At 43.0% G+C, this 23,063-nt stretch overlaps 1 protein-coding gene and 1 long non-coding RNA gene across 2 annotated transcripts in view; one reads left to right on the top strand and one right to left on the bottom strand.

Annotated features, from left to right (window-relative positions):
• Positions 1-19,648, top strand: part of LOC309344710 (uncharacterized protein C14orf132) — a 42,605-nt gene extending 22,957 nt beyond the window's left edge. The window contains exon 2 of the mRNA XM_081867342.1: positions 15,949-19,648. Coding sequence (XP_081723468.1) covers positions 15,949-16,173 — 225 coding nt within the window. The 3' untranslated portion in view covers positions 16,174-19,648. The remainder of the gene's footprint in view (positions 1-15,948) is intronic.
• Positions 19,649-20,033: 385 nt separating this feature from the next.
• LOC309345623 lies at positions 20,034-21,795 on the bottom strand. The gene is made up of 2 exons (XR_014158329.1): positions 21,273-21,795; positions 20,034-20,152 (listed from the first exon to the last, which is right to left on the bottom strand). It is a non-coding gene; the product is annotated as an uncharacterized lncRNA (long non-coding RNA).
• Positions 21,796-23,063: the final 1,268 nt, after the last annotated feature.

Below are 23,063 nucleotides of genomic sequence, written 5' to 3'. Positions count from 1 at the left end.
GGCCGTTCAGGATTTAACCTCCTTCCGTCGGGCCTGTAAGACAGAGCTATTCCGCCTGGCCTTTAATTTGAACTCAGCCTGATCTTTTATTTCCCTTCCCTTCCCTCCCCCTCCCCTTTTATGAAGATCACCCGCTCTGAGACCCAACAGCTAATTCTCCCCTGGCCTCCTCGCTGGCCCAAGTAGGACCAATTCAGCCAGCTAGCCCTGGGGATTATCTAATGCTTGTTTCCCCTAAATTGATTTTTGAATTTTATTGTTATTCATGTTTTTATACTGTATTTTATGCTGCTTTTATAATTAAGTGTTTTAAATTTGTTGTTAGCCGCCCTGAGCCCGGTTTTTAAACCGGGAAGGGCGGGGTATAAATAAAAAAATATTATTATATTATTATTTATTATTCAAGTTTAGCAAAGTCCTTCCCCTGGATTCCCATCCTCTTTTAGGCAAATGATGAAATGGGAATGCCAGCAACTAAAATTTCTAGGGGCTCACCTTTGTACTAAGACCATAGGAAGAGCCTTCTAGATCAAGCAACAGTCCTTCCAAGGCCCAACTTGTCCAGCCTCTTGTTCTCACAATGGTCCACCAGATGCTGCTGAGAAGCCTGAAAGCAGGACGTGAGCACAACAGCGCTCTCGGCAACTGGCATTCTGAGATGTACTACCTCCCACAGCAGAGGTAGAACATAGTGATAGTGTTGAGTTGCCATGTGTCCTCTTCTTCCAGGACACGTCCTTTTTTTCAGGGTAAATATTGTGTCCGGGTGGATTTTTTTAAATTTGCCCAAATGTCTCTGGCTATAATTTCTGGATGGGACATAGACATAACTGGTGGCTAAAGACTTGCTTTCCTCTTCTCTTCTCCTGCCCCCCTCAGCAGTAGACCACAGCTTCTATAGCCTACATATAAGGTAAAGGGACCCCTGACCATTAGGTCCAGTTGTGGCCGACTCTGGGGTTGCGGCGCTCATCTCGCTTTACTGGCCGAGGGAGCCGGCGTACAGCTTCCGGGTCATGTGGCGAGCATGACTAAGCCGCTTCTGACGAACCAGAGGAGCACACGGAAACACTGTTTACCTTCCCGCTGGAGTGGTACCTATTTATCTACTTGCACTTTGACGTGCTTTCGAACTACTAGGTTGGCAGGAGCTGGGACTGAGCAATGGGAGCTCACCCCGTTGCGGGGATTCAAACCGCCAACCTTCTGATCAGCAAGTCCTAGGCTCTGTGGTTTAACCCACAGCGCCACCCGCATCCCTAGCCTACATATAGTAGGGCCATTTAAACGAGAGTCGTTCATAGCCCAACAGTCACACAGCACCTAGTTAATCTATGAATTTGCTCCCAGTAGAGGTCGTGATGGCCACCAAGTTGGATGGCTTCAAGAGGATTATACCAGTTCATGGAGACTAACACTATCAGTGGCTACTTCTTCTGTCTTTACTGGCAGCCAGCATTCTAGGTTACCGCAATTGAATCTCTTTATGCTGTTCCTTAAATCATTCTATCATGCATTGGTGTTTTTATTTCAATGGAAATACTGTACCCAAAAACCTATCGTTTACGCTCATTAGGGTACTGAGTTTCGAGCACATTTCCCCCACCCCTTTTCATTATACACTGTAAACATTTTCCTGCTAGGAAGGTAAACCCCATAACCCTCTGAAATCAGTGACCTAATTATGTATGACAGTCATTAGCCCAGTGGAACAGCAGCCTGCCTGAGAGCATCTGTTTGAGAAAGCCCTGTGTTGCCGTTTTACTCTGATGCATTTGAAATGCAAATCGCAGTGCTAATTAGACAGCCTTTCTGCATCGAACCACATAGCTCTTTTCTCTTGAAGCTTGTATGCAACTGTCAGGCAGGCTTCAGAAGAGTTTGGGGGGTTTTCGCCTGTCGCTGTCCGCAGCATTCTCGTTTTCCCAAATGTGCAAGAGCGTTTCTTATGAGGCAAGTGATCTGAGGATGCATCTCTGTAACCTTGCATGCTCACAGAGCCACTCCCATTTCTTGGGGCCCTTATCTCCAAATCCTTCCATGCAGATGTGGGGTGTGGTTCTCCATGAAGCCGCAGTCAACTGAGCCTGTGTGCATAAATATTGTTAAAATAGCCGCTCTCTTAGAACAGCCTCCTGGCTACAATAGTCACCATACGCCTCCTTGAATAAAAGACATCTTTCATTGCCTGTAGGGAAAGTGCTCTCTCTGCTGGGCTTCAGGGGACATCTGTCAACAATGGAGGTAGAGCATCTCTTCAAGTAAAGACTCCTAAACCAACCTAGTTGCATTATTTAAGCTCTACCGAATGTTTGGGGAAGGGGTCAGCAAACTTTTTCAGCTGGGGGCCAGCCCACTGTCCCTCAGACCTTGTGGGGGGTCGGGCTATATATATTTTTTTGGGGGGAGAACAAATTCCTATGCCCCACAAATAACCCAGAGATGCATTTTAAATAAAAGCACACATTCTACTCATGTAAAAACACGCTGATTCCCAGACTGTCCGTGGGCTGGATTTAGAAGGCGATTGGGCTGCATCTGGCCCCCGGGCCTTAGTTTGCATACCCATGGTTTGGGAGAACGGGAGCTCTGAGGCAAGGGGGCAGCCTTGTGGGGAGGAAAGCTTATCAATGGCCCACATAAGGACGGTCTCTTATGAATTGGCAAAATGAACTACATCAGCAAAAAAAGGTCAAAAGAGGTTACAGATTCAGTGTAGTGGTGAGAGTGTTGGACTAGGACTTGGGAGACTAGGGTTCAAATCCTAACTCAGACATTATACTCTCACTGGCTGATCTTGGTCCAGTCACTGCCTTTCAGCCTAACATACTTACAGGGTTGTTGTGGGGAACTAATGAGGGAGAGAACCACCTTGAGCTCAATGAAGAAAAATATGTACCGTATTTTTCCTCTATAAGACGCACTTTTCCCCTCCTAAAAATTAAGGGGAAATGTGTGCGCGTCTTATGGAGCGAATGCAGGCTGGAGGCTCTGCTCAGCGCTCCCTTTAAAGAGCCGCATGGAGCATGTGTGCGGCTCTTGGGGGCTTTTCCTCAAGGAGGGAGAAGGGCAGCCCTTCACCCTCCCCTGGGAAAAGCCCCTAAGAGCCACACACACACTCTGCACGCTCTTTAAAGGGAGTGCAGCTCTTGGGGGAGCCTTAGCCACGTGCAGCCTCTCCCGGGCAGGGGATGAAGGCTCCCCTTTCCCGGGAGAGGCTGCGCACGGCTATCCCATAAGCCAGGACAGCAAGAGGGACTGCTGCGCAGCGATCCCACTTGCTGTCCTGGCTTCTGGGATTCAGAATATATTTTTTCTTGTTTTCCTCTTCCAAAAACTAGGTGCGTCTTATGGTCTGGTGCGTCTTGTAGAGCAAAAAATACGGTAAATGCAATACATAAGTAATAAATAATCTTCTGTATCAGTCAACAATTTCTTTTTGCCTGTACTCAAACCATTGATATATCCCACCCATTCAGGCTGTCAGAGCTGCTTGTTTGTCTGTTTTAAGCATTTTATTTTACATGTGCTCATCCATCAATAAGGCTCTCGGAGAAGCTTGCATAAGATCAGTAAAAACCAGACAGCCTTTGCCCACTGGCTTGCACCATAAAAGACACCATACAAAGGGGAAAATGGAGAGGGAAAGTAAACAAGGAAAGTCAGGTACTAGCTCTCAAAAGTCTTAAAATAACCAGCTGGAATAGAAACAATTCAAGGAGAAAGACCTAATGGAGCTCATCTCACAGTAGAAAGTCAAGATACGGTGCTATGTGTGGCCCTGATCCAATTCAAAGATGTTATTGGCATCAAGCTTCAACTCATGAGGTGAGGAGAAGACCCCATCTGCCGAATCACCCCGATTTACCTTGTTACCCAGTCACCACAAAGAGCCAATGCATACCTTGAATCAATTACTGCTTCAAGTTATTTCAAGGAAGAATGCATGGCAGCCATTTTGGGAAGTCATGAGTAGCATTCAACTAAGTCTTGCTCAGAGAAGGTCCTTTGAAATTAATGAACATTGCTTAAGTTAGGTTTGTTCGTTTCAGTGGGTCTATTCAGGGAAGTTTTTAATATGTGACATTTTAGTGTATTTTTCATCTTTGTTGGAAGCCGCCCAGAGTGGCTGGGGAAACCCAGCCAGATGGGCGGGGTACAAATAATAAATTATTATTATTATTATCTATTCAAGAGTAAAAGGTACTTGAATAGCACCTCATGGAATCACATTTTCTCCCTCTCTTAAAACTGAGATCATGAAGAAATGTGCATACGTCACGAGGCCCTAGAATTAATTGGCTCACCAATGCACAGCGACGGTAATTCGATTAATAGCAAATGCTCTCAGAAAAGATTACTGAAAGGCACAGATTGAGTCATAGGTTGGGCTGGTTATTTTTCAGGCTGAATTTTCAGCACTGTGAATAAAATAACCAACAATGTAAACTTAATGTGCCCCATGCATTTTTGTTTTTAAAAAGAAATATTTACATTAACCGCACAAAATGTTAATTGCACACACATAAACAGTGCAAGGGCGAGTTTACTCAGCCTCCTTTCCAGGCAAATGTTACAAAACTAAACAGATCTCTTATGATTTTTCTCTGAGGCTCTGGTTGAAGGGAAAAGCTTCTCATATGGTTCCTGTATTACATCTCAAAGCTGGCTTTTAATTCTTCTTTACAGCAGAGCTTAACACTTTATCAGTTTATTTGCAAAGATTTCAGGATGCAGTGCTTATGTGTGGTGATGGTAACGGAACAGAGCTTGGTTTCTTGGTTCCCTGGCTTTTGTTTAATAAAAAAAAATCATGCTTCTGCTTCTCAAACAGAAGGCAGGGATTAACACATGTGGCCAGCTTCTGCTTTTGGTCTAAAACGGAAGGGATTAAGAACATCAGGCCAATGGCCCACCTTGTCCAGCATCCTCTTCTCACAGTGGCAAAACTGGCAAGCGGGGTCTGTGTGCAGCAACACTCTTCCCACTTGTGCTTCCCAGAAACTGGTATTCAGAAGCGTACTGCCTTCCAAAGAAGAAGAAAAACATGGCAAACATGGCTAGAAGCCATTGATGGCCTAGCTATGACGACTATGTGTCTGAGGCAGTGCCAGTTGCTGGAAATCACAAGTAGGAAAAGCGCTGTTGCACTGATGTCCTGATGCTTGCAGGCCTGCCGTCTCAAAGGCCTCTTCAGGATGTGAAAAAATACTTTATTTAGCCTGTCCTTAATCTTCCAAAATTCAGCTTCATTCGATGACCTCTAGTTCCTATGAGAGAGGGAGGAAAAGACTTTTCCCTTTTCTAAAGTTAACGATTCAGAACACCATAGCTTTTCCCTGTTAAGGACAAAAGGAACGTTTGTGATATGTAGTGAATCAATGGCTGGGAAAGGGAAGGGGAAGGATAAACAGTCCTTACCTGTCACACAGGTAAGTTCAGAAGTGATACTAAATGTGGGTTGTCAGTTTGGGGGGAAGCAGTTTTTGGGGGACTCCTGCCCAGATTTTTCTGGCACATGTTTTCTTTCCAGTGTTTAAGGTTGGTGCACTTTTTGTTGATCCGAAGAAAATACCAATTAAATGACATGGTCCTAATTTTTCGTGGGGAGGGTCTGAGATGATGGTTGACACACCTTCCAGATTTCATAACCCGGATGAGTGGGGTTGGAGAAATGGCATATATAAAAGAAAGGGTTATAGCAGTTAGGCTAAGATTACTGTTATAACAAGGGCTGGTGCCGTGCTGTTTTTATTGTAATTATGTTTTTAATAGATCTCTATTATTTATATACAATATTAATTATATTAATGTTTAATTGTTTTTAATTATTTTTTCTCACCTTGTTTTTAGCTGTTCCTATGTTACCTGTAAGCCACCTTGAGTCCCTGTCAGGGGGAAAGGCTGGGTGTAAATAAATAAATAAGAATAAGAATAATTAGGAATGTATGAGGGTTATATCTCTATGCAGCACTATGGTTCTTCGCTAGTGGGTCTGACAACAGTCTGGAAGGAATCAGCCCCAAATAGGAAACAGGATGTTTGACTGAATGGATCTTTAATGTCATAGAATCATAGAATCATAGAGTTGAAAGAGACCACAAGGGCCATCGACTCCGACCCCCTGCCAAGCAGGAAACACCATCAGAGCACTCCTGACATATGGTTGTCAAGCCTCTGCTTAAAGACCTCCAAAGAAGGAGACTCCACCACACTCCTTGGCAGCAAATTCCACTGTCAAACAGCTCTTACTGTCAGAAAGTTCTTCCTGATGTTTCGGTGGAATCTTCTTTCTTGTAGTTTGGATCCATTGCTCCGTGTCCGCTTCTCTGGAGCAGCAGAAAACAACCTTTCTCCCTCCTCTATGTGACATCCTTTTATATATTTGAACATGGCTATCATATCACCCCTTAACCTCCTCTTCTCCAGGCTAAACATGCCCAGCTCCCTTAGCCGTTCCTCATAAGGCATCGTTTCCAGGCCTTTGACCATTTTGGTTGCCCTCCTCTGGACACGTTCCAGTTTGTCAGTGTCCTTCTTGAACTGTGGTGCCCAGAACTGGACACAGTACTCCAGGTGAGGTCTGACCAGAGCAGAATACAGTGGCACTATTACTTCCCTTGATCTAGATGCTATACTCCTATTGATGCAGCCCAGAATTGCATTGGCTTTATAGCTGCTGCGTCACACAGTTGGGTCATGTCAAGTTTGTGGTCAACCAAGACTCCTAGATCCTTTTCACATGTACTGCTCTCAAGCCAGGTGTCACCCATCTTGTATTTGTGCCTCTCATATTTTTTTTTTGCCCAAGTGCAATACTTTACATTTCTCCCTGTTAAAATTCATCTTGTTTGTTTGGGCCCAGTTCTCTAATCTGTCAAGGTCGTTTTGAAGTGTGATCCTGTCCTCTGGGGTGTTAGCCACCCCTCCCAGTTTGGTGTCATCTGCAAATTTGATCAGGATGCCCTTGAGTCCATCATCCAAGTCGTTGATAAAGATGTTGAATTAGACCGGGCCCAAGACAGAACCCTGTGGCACCCCACTAGTCACTCTTCTCCAGGGTGAAGAGGAACCATTGATGAGCACCCTTTGGGTTCGGTCAGTCAGCCAGTTACAAATCCACTGAGTGGTAGCATAGTCAAGTCCGCATTTTACCAGCTTCTTTACAAGAATATCATGGGGCACCTTGTCAAATGCCTTGCTGAAATCAAGGTAGGCTACATCCACTGCGTTCCCTTCATCTACCAGGCTTGTAATTCTGTCAAAAAATGAGATCAGGTTAGTCTGACATGACTTATTTTTCAAAAATCCATGCTGACTATTGGTGATCACAGCATTCCTTTCTAGGTGCTCACCGACTGTTTTCTTAATGATCTGCTCCAGAATCTTCCCTGGTATTGATGTCAGACTGACTGGGCGGTAATTATTTGGGTCCTCTCTTTTCCCCTTTTTGAAAATAGGGACAATATTTGCCCTCCTCCAGTCTGCCACCCTGGCTTCTTTAGGCACCTTCCATGTTTCCGTCTCATTGGTATTGCCTGAAGTTGTGCTTTTACTATCTCCCTCTTAACAAACTCCCAGCCATCATGAACTCCCTTTCCTTTTTAGTATTGCTGTCCATGGGATCTCACCCAGCAGTTCCCTAAGTTTTATGAAGTCGACTTTCTTAAAGTCAAGAAATTGAGTCCTAGTATGCTTGGCTGCTCCTTTCCGCTGTATAGTAAACTTCAGAAGAGCATGATCACTCGCGCCTAATGATCCTTCCACTTCTTCCCCACTAACCAGGTCATCAACATTGGTTAGGACCAGATCTAAAATGGCTGTTCCTCTTGTTGCTTCTCCCACTTTCTGGACAATGAAGTTGTCTGCAAGGTCATCTGTACATTCTTCTGCTTATTGTGTTGCGGCAGTGATATAAACCTCATAGTACTGTTAAATCTCAAATCACAGTCCAACATCTAAAACTTGAATGAACATCCAGTTATCTCACATTAAGGCACTTTGCCAAGTTTCAGTGCAGAAGGCATGTTGATATTCTTTGGGGGGTATACAAGCCTTGGGCTGGTTCATTCTGTCTGGGGATGCCATTCTATAGAGGCACGTTGAGATGTATTTACTAAACTGAGTAGAGTCATTGCTGCAGGTAATGGCAGAAAATGCTTCATTCTCAACACCTGACAGTCAGCCACCTTGGGGGTGCAATTGTAAATATACCTATTTAGAGACAGGTCACTGCCCACATCAAACTGTAAGCCCAGTAGCAATACTAGAATGTGAATTGTCCCTGACAGCAGGACTCTCAAAGGAGGTGTTTGGTTTTTTTGCTTTTTGTTTAAGATAAACAAAATGGGAAAAAAGAAAATGCCCACCTCCATTTCATAGTTTTTAAGGGTTTTCAAATATATAAAGTGGGGAGGGACAAAGGGATATATTTACCTTCTGCAAAGAACTTTTAAATAATGTGTGTGTGTTGACTTTTTATTTAACATTATACTCTCATCCTGTATTCATTTCACAATGATATGGGAGGTAATTACAAGAGCAATGTGAGGTAATTAATTTTGTATATTTCAAAAATGGCTATTCCATTGCTGTTTCCAAGGTCTGCTTTCTGTTATTTTGATTTAATTCGACAATTAACCAGCAATGCAAGGTCATGGATGGAAGCGTGCAAACGGAGTTTGCCATCAACCTGTCTGTATCACTCTTGTTATGCGTTTGGACTTCTAAATTAAGATAGACCAGAATTGCTGCAGGGATGAAGCCTTAAGGGTGTCTTGGAAGGGACCATGTGAAAATATCCTTCTGGAGTCCAGAGGCAGGGTGTGGAGAGACAAAACTCTGTTTTGCAGATCCTCTCCCCCAATTAGATAGCTGGGTACTCTTCACCATTACACAGCATGTTGTCCAAACAAATGTTCTGTGTCTAAGTAGAATCACTTCTGATTCATTTGTACAGTAAATTTAATTGATTGACAAGCTGGAACGTGTGCAGAGGAGGACAACCAAAATGATCAAGGGTCTGGGGAATGATTGAGGGAACAGGGTATGCTTAGCTTGGATAAGAGGAAACTGAGAGACGATATGATAGCCATCTTCAAATATCTCAAGGGCTGTCACATGGAAGATGGAGCGAGCTTGTTTTCTCCTGTTCTGGAGGATAGAACTCAAACCAATGGCTTCAAGTTACAAAAAAAAGGAGATTCCAGCTAAAAACCAGACAGAACTTCCTGACAGGAAGAGCTGTTTGACCGTGGAATGGACTCCCTTGGGAGGTTGTGGACTCTCCTTCCTTGGAGGTTTTTAAGCAGAGCTTGGCTGGCACTCTGTCCTGCATGCAACCGCCTCAGGCGGTAGAATCCACGGGGGCAGCAGGTCCCAATGTCAATCTTTCTTCCTCTCTTGTTCCTGATGTAGATTTTTCCCCTCACTCCTTCTTCCCAGGCAGGGAGTGGGGTTCTGCTTTGGGGTCTGCCTCGGGTGCCGAAATGTCTTGTGTCGGCTCTGCCCCCTACATTGCAGGAATCACAGCTGATCAGGGTAGATATGTAAGGGTCTGACACCAGGGAATGTGGGCAGTACTGACTTAGATGGACAAATCAACCTGATTTATTGTAAAGCAACTTCCTAGGTTCTGAAAGGGTGGCTGGGGCGGGTGGAGGAGGTACATATGTGTTGATGTATGTTGCTGTAGATTCCCCCTCCCCCTGGTTTTAGGTTTGATATTACATTAGTTACGGAACAAGGCTTCTTCTTTATTGGCCCTGATCCAGGAAGCCCCTTTAAACACATGCAAGAGACTGTACGCAAGCAATGCAGCTTACAACACATTCATGAACAGCAGCTCCTTATATAGTACCACAAACTGCCCTCCCCCAAAAGGAATATTAAAAATATTTGCACTGCAGCATGCAGTGAGGGAGGGGGCACTGTATATATCATGCAGCACTGGTTTTAATCTGCTAACAGATTACACCTACATTTTCTGGAATTGTCGCCCCCCCCCCTTTTTTAGGAATTCTGTTTCTGAAATAATTTCAGAAATGTTACGCTCCATTTGGATAGGTGTTCCTAAGATATTTCTGCTTGGATACTTAAAAGGTGTTATCATAGATAGCGATCAAGGGGTGGTAATCAATTTGATTACTGCAGCAAAAATAATAATTGCTAATAATTGGGGGGGGGAGCTTTTTTCCTCTCACTCCCTTTGAGTGGGTCGAGAAGATTTGGAATATGGCAAAAATGAATGAGGGAACTCATTATAGGAGAATACAAGCAGAATTAACCAAATAAATATATTTGGGGAGCTCAGGGAGGGCAGAAACTTCCCATAGAACAGAAGGGCAAAAGCTGCTTGGTATTGCTTTTCAGTATATGGAGAAATTGTATTTTTTTTGTATATACTGGAATAGCAAGTACAATGATAATATACATCCTTATGATGCTCTCCATTCATCATAATGTGGGGGTTTTCTAGTTGGAAATTTTATTACTGTATTTTAAACTTACTGGTTCTGGCTGTTTTTTGCAAACTATAACCATAAACATTGCACCACAGCTTTTACAAAATGTAACTAACTTATTATTAGTATTAATAAAGGACATATCCTCCACAACTCTTTCAACATTTTATTTTATTTTTCTTTTAGATACAAGATTCCCCCCCCAAAAAAAAATCCAGCCCCACTATATATGGGATTAAAAAGCAAATAGTTTTATAAGTTAGCAAAACCAACAAATTTATGATTAGTGGCCTAGTTCTTTAACTAATTTAGCGCACAAATATAAGCATTTTAAAACATGAAACATTACACATCTATCTGTTTTTTGCATCCTATTATTATTTATAACAAAGACTATGAGCAAAAGGGGAAATAGATATTTATTTTATGATGAATTAAAATTCAAACTTGAACCTACTTACTATGTTGCTAGTCTTGTTTGTTTCACTTTATATAATTTCATTGTTATATTTCTCTTTCAGTTTTCTTTCTCTTTCTTATATTTTGAATGTATCAGGCTGAATTTATTGACAGCATCCTGCTATTTGGGGCACTTATTTTTATTTTCACTAAGTAAAACATTTTTGTACTTGACTCTTAACACTGATTTTTATCCATAGCAAAGAGATTTCCTTTGTGAGCAAGCTCACTTTCACATATACATTTCAAGGCATAAATGTGAAGGTTGCTGAGGCAAAGGGGGCCAGGAGGGGCAATATAAAAAATTTATTTCTTAGCAGAACATGGAACCAGTGGGAACTGCACACTCATTCTGAATCTCGATTGAGGAAAATCTACATTATTCCATGTAAGAATTATTAGTTACATAGGTGTCAAATGTGCTAGCTTTTTGGGGGGAGGATCACAGCATACTTTTTTTCATTATGGCATACTAATGATAAATATTTATGATGTTGGGTCTCTCTCATTTAAACAATGGTGTGAAGAGATGCTGAGCCACAAGGTCGGAATACATGGCACATGTGCAGTCGTGTGCTTTCTGAATTCAGTAATTGCTTCCATAGCAATAAGTGCTTCATTAGAAAGAATTTATTCTTCCCTCGAAAAGCCTTCTTTTCCTTAATATGAGCAGGCTGCCATACCTTAAATCTTTTCCTTTACATTTCTTGTGCAAAGTATTAATGTATTAATGTCCTGCAAGAAACCCATCTTCTCCTGGCTCCTAAAACAACAATCCTCTGCAGGGCCAGCCGTCCCATTGGGCAGAATAAAGCGGCTGCCTCAGGCAGCAGTTGCAGGGGGGCAGGGAGTGATTCAAGGTCTTGGAGGACAGAGAACTCTGTGTCAGGCAACTTGCCCTGTGCCCCCTCAACTGAACTGCTGGCCTCCATTGTGGTATAGGAAACCACCAGTGTTCAAGTTCGATTCAGGGAGCATCATCTGAGAACCTTTTCCACTTTGATCCATGTTTATTTTGAATTTCTTAATTAAAAGATGTAGGGTGGGGAGATCTGGAACTGACCCCCCCCTCAAAAAAACAGTTCTGGGTTGTTTGCAACCTAAATTTTTAGAGTTTCTTCTGTTTTTCAGTCTTTCCTTTTTATTTCCCAATAATCTGTTGCTGAAAACAGATGTGGTCTGTTTGTACAACTTAGTCCTGGGCCAAGATCAGTTGGAATGGATTCTAGTATCCTTTTAAGCATACGAGGTTCTTAATCTTCCCCCAGAGTTCACAAATACTTGCATGACCTTGAGAGAATCTTGAAATGTACAAGATGGTGAGTAGAAAGATGGAAATGTAGGGAACTGCCTTATAAAGCAGGTCTGACTATTTTCCATATAGTCCCGTATTGATAACTTTGAGTTGCAGTGACTGTCCACTACCTGAAGCAGAGATCTTTCACATTGCCTGCCACCTGACCCAGTTTTAAACTGGAGATCCGGGGGATTGAACCTGTGACCTTCTGGATGCAAAGCCAGAGCTCTATCGCTGAGCTGTGGCACCCCCCACCCCCATGCTCTGGTTCCCCTCTTACTGAAAGACATTAATGAGAGATTTTCCTGTTGAGTCCGGCTGCTTCTAGACCATCACACTATAATTCATTCATACAAAGTGGAGTTGATGGTCTTGCGCAACAAAGCCACTTCCAAAAGAAGTGGGGCTTTTGTGGCAAGGAGAGTGACAGGAAAATGCATTGGATAATGGCAGTGTTGGGCGACATCCTAAAACCACCATCCAAACAAGATGAATGCTCAATAAACAAGACAATCTGGCAGAGCCCTCTGTTGGATACTGCGATTGGAAACCTAAAGATTGCTTTAAACCACATCGTTCAGTTTTCCCGCAGCTAGTATATGTTTGTGCCAAACAAAATCAGTTTCCACAAGCATCATTTCATTTGTTTCCTGAGCTTTTTCTAGGGATCTTTTTTGTGAATACAGAAAACATAGACTAAAACACCCCTTTTCAAACTCTTTCCCTAAATGTCTTGTAAAGGGCTTGACACTGATCTCTTAAGATTTTCTGCCAACCCTGGGGAAAGTAAGGCACCGAGGGTACAATTTAAATGGAAAGATGATGTATTGTGGGGCTTTGCTACAAATAGCACATTGCCCAATTATAAGAATAATCTTCTCCAAAGCTTGCCTAGTAGAGACATGTTAGAAACCCAATCGGCCCCCTTAGCTATTTGGCTATCTGAGCTTAGGGCCAGCTCTGATGTGTCTTTATTCACTGATAAAGGCTCTCAAACCACTAGACTTTGAGAGCTTTCTGTAACAATGATTCACATGGACAATTAAGAAGAGTAATTCCCCAAGCTTCCCCCAAAGGAAGAGAACTCTGGGTTTTCCCAGTTGCTCATTTGAAAAGATCTGCTTCTCTTACACATTTTCCTTTTGTGCTCACTTCTTCAAATCACATAGTACTACAGAAGATTTTTAAGTATACAGTGGTACCTCAGATTACAAACACCTCAAGTTACAAACACTTCGGGTTACAGACTCCACTAACCCAGAAGTAGTACCTCGGGTTAAGAACTTTATCCCAGGATGAGAACAGAAATCGTGCAGCAGCGGGAAGCCTCATTAGTTAAAGTGGTACCTCAGGTTAAGTACGGTTTCAGGTTAAGAACGGACCTCCGGAACGAATTAAGTTCCTAACCAGAGGTACCACTGTATTGGTATTAGACACCTAGGGCAGTGTTCAACTAAATAACTGTGCAAGTGGAACATTTATTGCACTGGGACTTTGTCCCCATCCCTCAGTCTCTGTGTGTCCTGAATCTGTTCCAGAGAATTGGGGTAACCCCTAGAACAGATTTAGGGGGTGCTCAGGGAAGAAGATTAGGGAGGGACTTTCCATTGCAGTCATCTTCATGCTGTGATTAATCCCATCCCTATTAAAATTCTTTAGGTGTGACATTTTAGGTTTAAAAACGCAATAATATGCAGCGGAAGTCTGCAGTAAGTCATAACATCCAAGTGAACATACAGCCACGTATTACAAAACCACACTAAGAAAACACAATAAAATCTCAAGAGCTGAGAATGTACTAACATGACTAGCAAAATACAGAAGTTAACACTACCATGAAAGCTGGGAGAACAGAAAAGGCTTCACTTGATGCCTAAACGACAACAATGTAGGTACTCCCAAGCCACTTTCCCTTGGGTGAGCATTTCATAACCAGTACACTACCCAGCAAGAATGAATGTAAGACGAGCCTACTGGATTAGGGCCAGTGGCTCATCTAGTCAAGCATCCTGCTATTGCCATGGTCAACCAGATGCATATGTGAAGTCTTCAAGTAGCACCTGAGCACAGCAGCACTCCTCCTGACTCTCTTGGTTTCCAGTAACTGGTATTCTCAAGCTTACAGAACACCACTGAGAAATGTTCTCTTCCTCAAAGCCACCCCTCAACTTCTGATGAAGAAGACACTCAGATGAGGGGCTCCATTGTCAAGGGTATCATCATATGGGAGGAGACATTCCCTTGGGTACTGAGGTGCCAAGCAATGTGGTATCCCATCCTTTTTCAAACAGCTCAGGGTGGCAAAGATGGAGGGTACTGTTCTTGTTTTATCCATGCAGCAATCCTCTCTGAGGTAGATTCTGTTAACTCAGTGAGTTTTATGGCTTAGCAGCCCTTCAAGTTGAGGACTCGTCTCTTAAAAATAGGACATGAGGGCACCCCAGCTCAATCTCTTAAAGTTTCTTAAAATTCTCTTAAATGATGGGTCTTGTCATATCAGATGGTTAACTTTATCTTAATTGACTGCAGAATTTGTGGGGAATGGTGATGGCAGAGGGTGCCTGTCATAGGAACTTCAAGCCCAGCTGTTAGCTTTCATGGCAGAATTTGTCCCGGGCTCCAGACAAGCTCTGAATTAGAATTTAAATTCATCTGAAGGAAAAGACTCTTAATTCCCACCCCCCTAAAGTACTGGTTTCTTGCCTGGGATCAAGAAGGCACTTTGACATGCTGAATTGTGTGTCCACATGAATATATTTTCCATCTGGGCGGTTTCCCCTCCCACCAATAAACTATGTAAGATACTATGTTAGAAGCCTGAAATCCCATAACAAATATTTATCTTGGACAAGCCTTGTTTACTGAAATGGTCATTCTGGAAGAATGACTCTTGAACTGATGTCATACAGAATAGGTCTATCCTTTAGTGAGGATAGAATCACCAGCCTGGCACATCAGGCCTTCAGAAACCAGGACTAATGGGCTAAATTAGCCACTTGCTAGCCCTCTCTCCCTCTCTCCCTCACTTCCTTCCACTAACTACTGTTACCTCACCATACTGTCCAACTTTTTCTGACACAAAACTGGGAAGTGCATCTTCTGGGATGTGCTCATAGCAAGTTACGTGACCCGTGCTTCGCTTTCATCACAAAGGAAACACTTTTTCAGGGCAAAAGCACATGAGACCACAGCACCCAAAATGGCCGCCAAGATCTTGTGTGAAAAAATGGGATGGCCGTTTTTCCCCAGGGCTCTTGGAAGGTATGCCTCACTTCATGCACCTCTACTATAACACATTTGAAACCCATCATCTGCATATTAGGAGTCCTTTTGGAACACCATGTGACACAGTCCATAAAGAGGCAGGCCCTGCTAAACTCTGTGCACTGTGGTCTTCAAGTTTTAAAGTATTCGCTTTAAGGCACAGAACCAGAAGCACCAACAGTTTTCTTACCCTCCTACAAGAAATGCTTGTGTAAAGTCACTGCAAAACAGAAACACCCATAGCATTTATTTTTCATGAAAATGTGCAAATTATCTTACACCTCTCTTAAAAGTATATTTTTGCAATCCTCACTATTATATCACCAGATATTGCTGGACTCCACCACAAACAGCAGATGATGAAAGTTGTAGTCCAATGGCACCTGGAAGATAGCAAACAAGTATCTATTTATGGACCTCTTCCTCCAATTCTTGACCCTAATGTTCTAAATTCTTCTTCCACAGCTTCCAGTTATGGGAGGAGCCTTCATGGATTCGCCCAACGAGGACTTTAGTACTGAATACTCCTTGTTTAATTCCTCCGCCAACGTCCACGCAGCTGCTTCGATGCCGAACCAGCCTGAAGACGCCTCCCGTTCTTCAAACGACGCCATTTTGTTATGGATTGCAATTATAGCCACAATTGGAAACATAGTTGTTGTCGGAGTTGTGTATGCCTTCACGTTCTGAGAAGAAAGGACAACAGCTCAGGAAGGTGGACAGTTGCTGTTTCATCAGCGCAGAGTGTGTGTATGTATGTAGATATATATATGCGCACATGCCTATATACAAATGTAAATCTTTTTAAATATTTGTAGGTAGACCCTTGTTAGCTAAGCTTAACCAATAGGTGACCAAAAGATAAATGGGGGGGGGGGAGCCACCCTTGAAGTCCTTTGTAAGTGATGTGGGGAGGAAGCATCTCATCAACAGCATAATCAATTAAATGTAAAGTTTAACATGAAAAGCCGGTGAATTTATACTTTGTCAGGTCATTGGTCCATCTAGCTCGCTATTGTCTTACTGACTCAGCAGATCTCCAGGATTTCAGATAGAGGGACTTTTCCCCGTCTCCTATCTGGAGGTGTCAGGGACTGATCCTGAGACCTGAATGCAAAGCAGAGGCTTCATGACTGAGCTACGGACTTTCCCCATAATGCAAACTGCAACGCACACAAAAGAAAAGGCAGGTTTGCTCTCCAAGGGCTCTGATGCTTGCTGGCTAGTGAATTTGTTGCTTATCTCATTTCTCTATGGTTTTAAGTATCTAATTACTCCTGAATTGGAGCTTTGTACATGAATACCTGCCTCCTCAGGTTCTGCAGCAATATCTTTCCTTGCCCTCCGTAGGCACTGGAGAAGTAGACATGCAGAACTGGTTTGAATTTTTATTTTAAAATGGCAGGAAGGTTCTGGCAAGGCAGCATGTGGAGAGTCCCCCTTTTTTGTTGTCCATTCCAAAGGCACATTGAAATATTTCAATTAGTTTTGTAGATATGGTTACTTTCCTAGCAGTGCGTTCTGCCGGTGAAAGAAAACGACTCAGGTGTCTAGAAAGTTGTACGATCCAGTTGCAAAAATCTGAAAACCCTGGGTCTGGAAGGATAACATGGTGGAAGTTCAGGATCTGATAATGAAATAGAGGCTTGCAACAATATTGATAGATATTCTTGGTTACATGGGGAAACATAGTGGTGACAGCCCCAAAGCCACTCTCTCATGCACAGAGGGAGATTCTGATGTCTTCTAACCCAGCTGCATTGACCAAAGTCTGTGATGGTCTAGAACAGAATGAGATGTTATTGTGTGTCTGTGGCTCAGAAACCAATGCCACCCGTTCACCGGGTCCATAGAGATATTTGTATAAAAACTCATATCAAAGGGGATTGGGAGAAGGCCTTTTTTGCTATTGTTCTAAACCAGGGATAGAGAACCTATTCTTGTGGTTCCAGTTTCCATCAGACCCAGCCAGCATGGGCAATAGACGGGGATGATGGGAGCTGTAGCCCAGCACCATATGGAGGGCTTCAGTTGTCCACTCACTGCTCTACACTCACTGCCATGGTTGGACCTGCTACTTCTCCTCTGAGTCATCGTTGCTCCCGCCTGCTTGCTTGTCAGACACAGTCAAAGAGCAATCAGACAGTGATGGCTGGTTATCAGCATCACTACTGCAGCACATAGAGGTCCAAAGGGAGTGGTGTAGTGGCCCATGGAGATGTCACCAGTCTGTTACTATTCATTCCTCTTGTAGGGTCTCTGCCTCCAGTGTCCTAGAGTCACCCAGTCAGCGTGAAAGGGGAGCTTTTGTAGCCTCTGTATGCTCTCAAGCTAAGCATTTAGGGACACCAAGAACACAAGCTGCTTCAGTTTCAGTAGAATGTTGTGAAATCGAACTTCATGGGGAAAAAACACACAACTCAAGTCACTCTGAAAGAAGATACTGGAACACTCCAAATCATTTGCCTGTGGACATGCATAGAAAATGGTAGTTCTAAAAAATTAATATTATAGAAGGTTATATAATTGTAGAAGGGATATAGTTGTGAGGGGGCATGGCTAGGACTAGCAGGAAGGGACCTGCACTTCTAAATTTGTCACTACTACAAAGGTTCTCTGCCCCAGTTCCAAGCCATTGTTTGTACTGCTTATATGTCTTCTGCCTCTTCCCATTCCCAAAGCTCACCCCACATTTCAGACCTTATGTGATTATTCCTCAAGAGCGTCTGTATTATTTTTCTGGCCAACTTTCTGGTTCTGCACACTTGAGTGGCTGTTGTTATAAGCAGGTTAATGAGCATTCTCCCTGCATTAGCAACATGGTTTCAGTTAGCATGTCATATAAAAAGATAATCATGACAAATGCTATGAAAGTGCACTTTGTGTTTTTATTTATTATCGTTTTTTGCAGTCAAATATTTCAGTGTTTCCAAAAGTGGATGTAGAAAACTTGGTGAACATTTCCTGTGTTGCATTTGGAAATGCTGTGAAGAATAAGCTATTAATAAGCAATGGCCTGATTCTCGAGATCATTGCACTGTGGTTGTTTCATGGAAGGCAGGGTCAGAGGCTGCAATCCTGTGCACATATCTCCCTGGGATTGTACATTGTGAGAAAAAATGCTCATAGGACTGGACCGGGAAACTTCTGTCATAAATAACTGCAGAGATAAAGATGGAGGATGCAGTTAAACCTCTAAAAATGATGGAAGAGGTATCAGTGGAAGGAAAATATCAATTCTGGCTAGTGAATATTTATAGGCATCGTCTAACTCCCCCTCCCCCCCTTTATACACCAGGCCTACCTTTCAAACAGTTGACTAGCAATACATCTTTTCTTGCCTTACCGTTATTTTCCATCAAGTCATCAGTCATCATTTGTTCAAGCAGCACCTTTGCAAAGCTAAGCAGGGTCTGGTCTGGTTTCAAATTGGATGGGAGACCGAGTGTTGAGATTCCTTCATTGCAGAAAATAGGACTAGATCACCCTCAGGATCCCTTCCAACTCTTCGATTCTGTGAGTCTACTGCTCAAACGCAAATTTCCCCAGTTCACCCCTCCCCCGTCACTTCCCATTCCAAACCACTAATGAAAACTAAATGACTTTAGTTTCACGCTCCTGAGTGCTTTTTTGTTTTGTTGCAAGCCTATTGCTAGCTTCATGATTAGATTGATTAGATATTCATAGGAGTTTCAGCAGCCCTGGCACATTTTTGCAGCAAAAACAAACTTTGCACCGTCAAGAAGAGAGAAAACCATTTCACCATGGTTACACACAATTGTACTTATTTTATTTTATTTTTACCCAGTGGGCTCCCTGTGCTGCTTGATGAATTTGCTGATAACAATGCTTCGCTTGAGCTAATTTGTGGGTTTTAATCTAAGTGCAATTAACAGTGTTTGTGTTTGTTTGCCAACGGACTAGACCAAATTTTAAAAGAACATTCGACCTTGGAAAAAAAGAGCAGACTAAAACAAATTGTGGAGAAAAGAACCAGGCTGTCTTTTTAAAGAGCGAGAGATGTAATTGTATTGCATGAGAGTACTGTTTTCAGAAAACGAGGCAGAGAAGTAGTTCTCTCCACCCCATATTTTCCATATTCACGGTTTGCTAATATTATTAGTAATGGTCTCACATAACTCGATTACTGATTTAAGACCAAACTGCTGCTTCCCACAAGAGGCAGTGAGGGCCGTCAACATGAATGGCTGTACAATTAGACAAACTGAGGAAAAGCTATCAAAGGGTTATATCTGACTAAATTCTACTCAGAGGAGAATTGTTGAAATTAATGGACTTAGGAAGGGACAAATAAAATTGACCATCCTAGTTCAGTGATTTGTTGTGTGTTTTTCCATCCTATGAATGCATCCTCTGCGGTATCCTAGAGATATTCAAGATCTTAATAACTTCTCCACATTTTCCTGCAGGGGAGTTATTAATGTGTAAAGCAGTTCTGTTTTTCACATCATGTCCCAGATAATGTAATTTTGTTCAGTGTCCTGCAGGTAATCACAGAAGTGGAGGGTCTGTGAAATGAATTCAGTTAAAAAAAGGAAAAAAAAAACCCTTTGGAAAAAATTAATTTTGCATTTAGAGTTCTCACAGTTTGAATCTGCATCTCTTTGCTTAGATAATGAAGAGCTACCCATTTCTAGTACAGTGGTACCTTGGTTTTAGAACAGCTTAGTTTATGAACAACTTGGAAATACAGTGGTACCTCTGGATGCGAACGGGATCCGTTCCGGAGCCCCGTTCGCATCCAGAAGCGAACGCAACCCGTGTCTGCATGTGCGCGGGTCACGATTTGCCGCTTCCGTGCATGTGTGTGATGTCATTTTGACCGTCTGCACATGCGCGGCGAAACCCAGAAGTAATGCACTCCGTTACTTCCGGGTCGCCGCAGCACGCAACCCGAAAATACTTATCCCAAAGCTACTTCAACCCGAGGTATGACTGTAGAACATTGCAAACCCAGAAGTAGATGTTTCGATTTGTGAGCTTTGCCTTGGAAGCTGAACATGTTCTGCTTCCTGCTGAGTGTATTCCATTTGTAAATTGAGTCCCCCGCTGCTAATCAGAGGATTCCTCTTGAGTCAGTCAGCTGTTGAGTCCCAAGCACCCACACAACACAGAGGTGATATTTGGAGCCTTTGTTTTTGCTATTTTTTTGCGTTTTTGTTTGTGTGACTTTTTCGTTTTTTTGACTGTGACTTGTTCTTCGTTTTATGGGACTGACTTGTGACTGTGGCTTGTGACTTTGTTTTTGTGACTTGTTTTTGTGACTGTGTGGAATTAAGTTCAGCTCCTGGTTGATTGTGTGACTGCAGAAATGGATAAATGCCCCCTATCCAAACAATGACTATCATCAGTGCATGTAAGGGGAAAAAAAATAATTTTTATTTTTATCATCTGCAATACTGTCTTATTTATTTTATAGTACAGTACATTGATTATTGCTTTCACTTTATGGATCAATGGTCTCATTAGATATTAAAATTCATGTTAAATTGCTGTTTTAGAGGTTGTTTTTAAAAGTCTGGAACAGATTAATCCATTTTGCATTACAGTCACAACTCGGGTTAAGGTAGCTTCAGGTTGAGCATTTTCAGGTTGCACTCCGCGGCGACCCGGAAGTAACGGAGCGTGTTACTTCCGGGTTTTGCTGCTCACGCATGCGCAGAAGCGGCAAGTCACGACCCGTGCACGTCAGACGCGCAGACGCAGGTTGCGTTCTGCTCTGGATGCAAACAGGGCTCCAGAACGGATCCCATTCACATCGGAGGTACCACTGTACTTTCTATGGGAAAGCACGCCTTGGTTTTAGAATGCAGACTTCTGGAATGGATTAAGTTTGGGAACCAAGGTACCACTGTAATGCTGTGATGAATGGCCACAGCTGTATAAGGAACAAATGTATGAAACCATGCACTGTAGCAGCTTCTTATTAGTGAGAGCATAAACTTTTAATCTTAAGTGCATGAACTTTGAATACTATGTGAGTGAGTGCTTAGCCAAACTGTGGAATTTACCAGCACAGGAAGTCATGATGGCCACCAATTTGAGTGCCTTCAAAAGCAGGTTAGGCAAATTCATGGAGTTTGAGTCTGTGTTACCCTGTTGGAGGCAGTATGCCTTTGGGTGCCAGTTCCTGGGAGTCACAAGTGGGGACTGTGCTGTTGCATTCAGGCCCTGCTTACAGGCTTCCAATAAACATCTGGCCGGCCACTGTAAGAACAGAATTCTGGACTAGATGGGCCATTGTTCTTAGGATGCATTGGTGACTTAAAATCCTACCCACTTGTTCCTTACATGTAATGGCTTTTAGCCATCATCACTATTCCTTTCCTTCAGAAAATGTGTGTTAGGGTATGGAGTCTGCAGAATGGGTATTAGGGTATGTGTGTTAGGGTGTGGAGTCTGCAGACCTTGCTGAGATCAGGGTTGGCTGGAACAGAAATGATCAGGTGCTGATCTGTGTAAGTCTCCCCCATTTCTGGGTGGGGACAATTCTCAGTGTGTTCCCCAAACCGGGTTGTTTCCAGAAGTGACCTCCAGTGGCGTGGAGAGACTACACAGTGGATATGGCAAGCTTGGGCTCTTTAGCTCTCCTAAGTCTGCTCATGCAGAGAAGTTTCCAGTATTAATTTGCCCCTTTTATAAATCTGCAAATGCTCTGTTATTTTTAACCAACGTAAAATACTGGGCTGTTTTTGAAGCCATCAATATAGAAGTAGAGCCAGTTGTTTTGATAGCCGCAAACAAGTCTGGTATGGGATATAACTGGGTGTCTCTTTTGCACTCCAGTTACGCTCCTTCAGAGCTTGGAAGCCCCGTTAGGGCCAAAGCATACACAAATCAGAATTCTGATGTAAATTTCTCATGTGGATCGTTCTATGGTAAGTGGGTGGTTAATCTATTTATTTTTCACTATTTTGCAGAACTTTTTTTGGTGAGTGTGTGTTCTTTCTCTCTCCCTATTCTTTTGCAATGTGCTGAAAGGTATCAAGGTGTTTGTGAGGTTTTGCACAAAAGAAGCCATCAGTTTTGCAAAGCATGTTCTTTCCGCTTTTTTAAGTAGTCTTAACGTGACAGGTGTTCAACTACAAAGAAGAATCCTGTCATCTGTACTGTAGCATGTTCTGCCAATGAAGTCTCTGGCTGCAGCACCCTAATACAGTCGTACCTTGGATCTCAAATGCCTTGGCTCCCGAACAAATCGGCTCCCGAACGATCAAAACACGGAAGTGAGTGTTCCGGTTTGCGAACGTTCTTTGGAACCCGAATGTCCGACGGGGTTTCCACGGCTTCTGATTGGCTGCAGGAGTTTCTGCAGCCAATCCGAAGCTGCACTTTGGTTTCTGAACATGTTGGCAGTCAAACGGACTTCCGGAACGGATTCTGTTCAACTTCCAAGGTACAACTGTACTACTAAGGCTGGTGGAAGAGTTTCTGGATGCCATTAGCTGAGATGCTTTGAGCCTAGAGAGTGGCCAACTGCCGTGGTGCCACCATGTTGGTTGCTGAGGAAGCTGCCTAGTGCTCTAGGAGGGCTTTCTACTCACACCTGCCCTGGCCCC

This window comes from Podarcis erhardii, assembly GCF_964252035.2.
Source record: "Podarcis erhardii genome assembly, chromosome: 1".
NCBI lineage: Eukaryota > Metazoa > Chordata > Lepidosauria > Squamata > Lacertidae > Podarcis > Podarcis erhardii.
The sequence above is the reverse complement of the archived record's forward strand: the minus strand, read 5'-3'. Positions and strand labels throughout refer to the sequence as shown.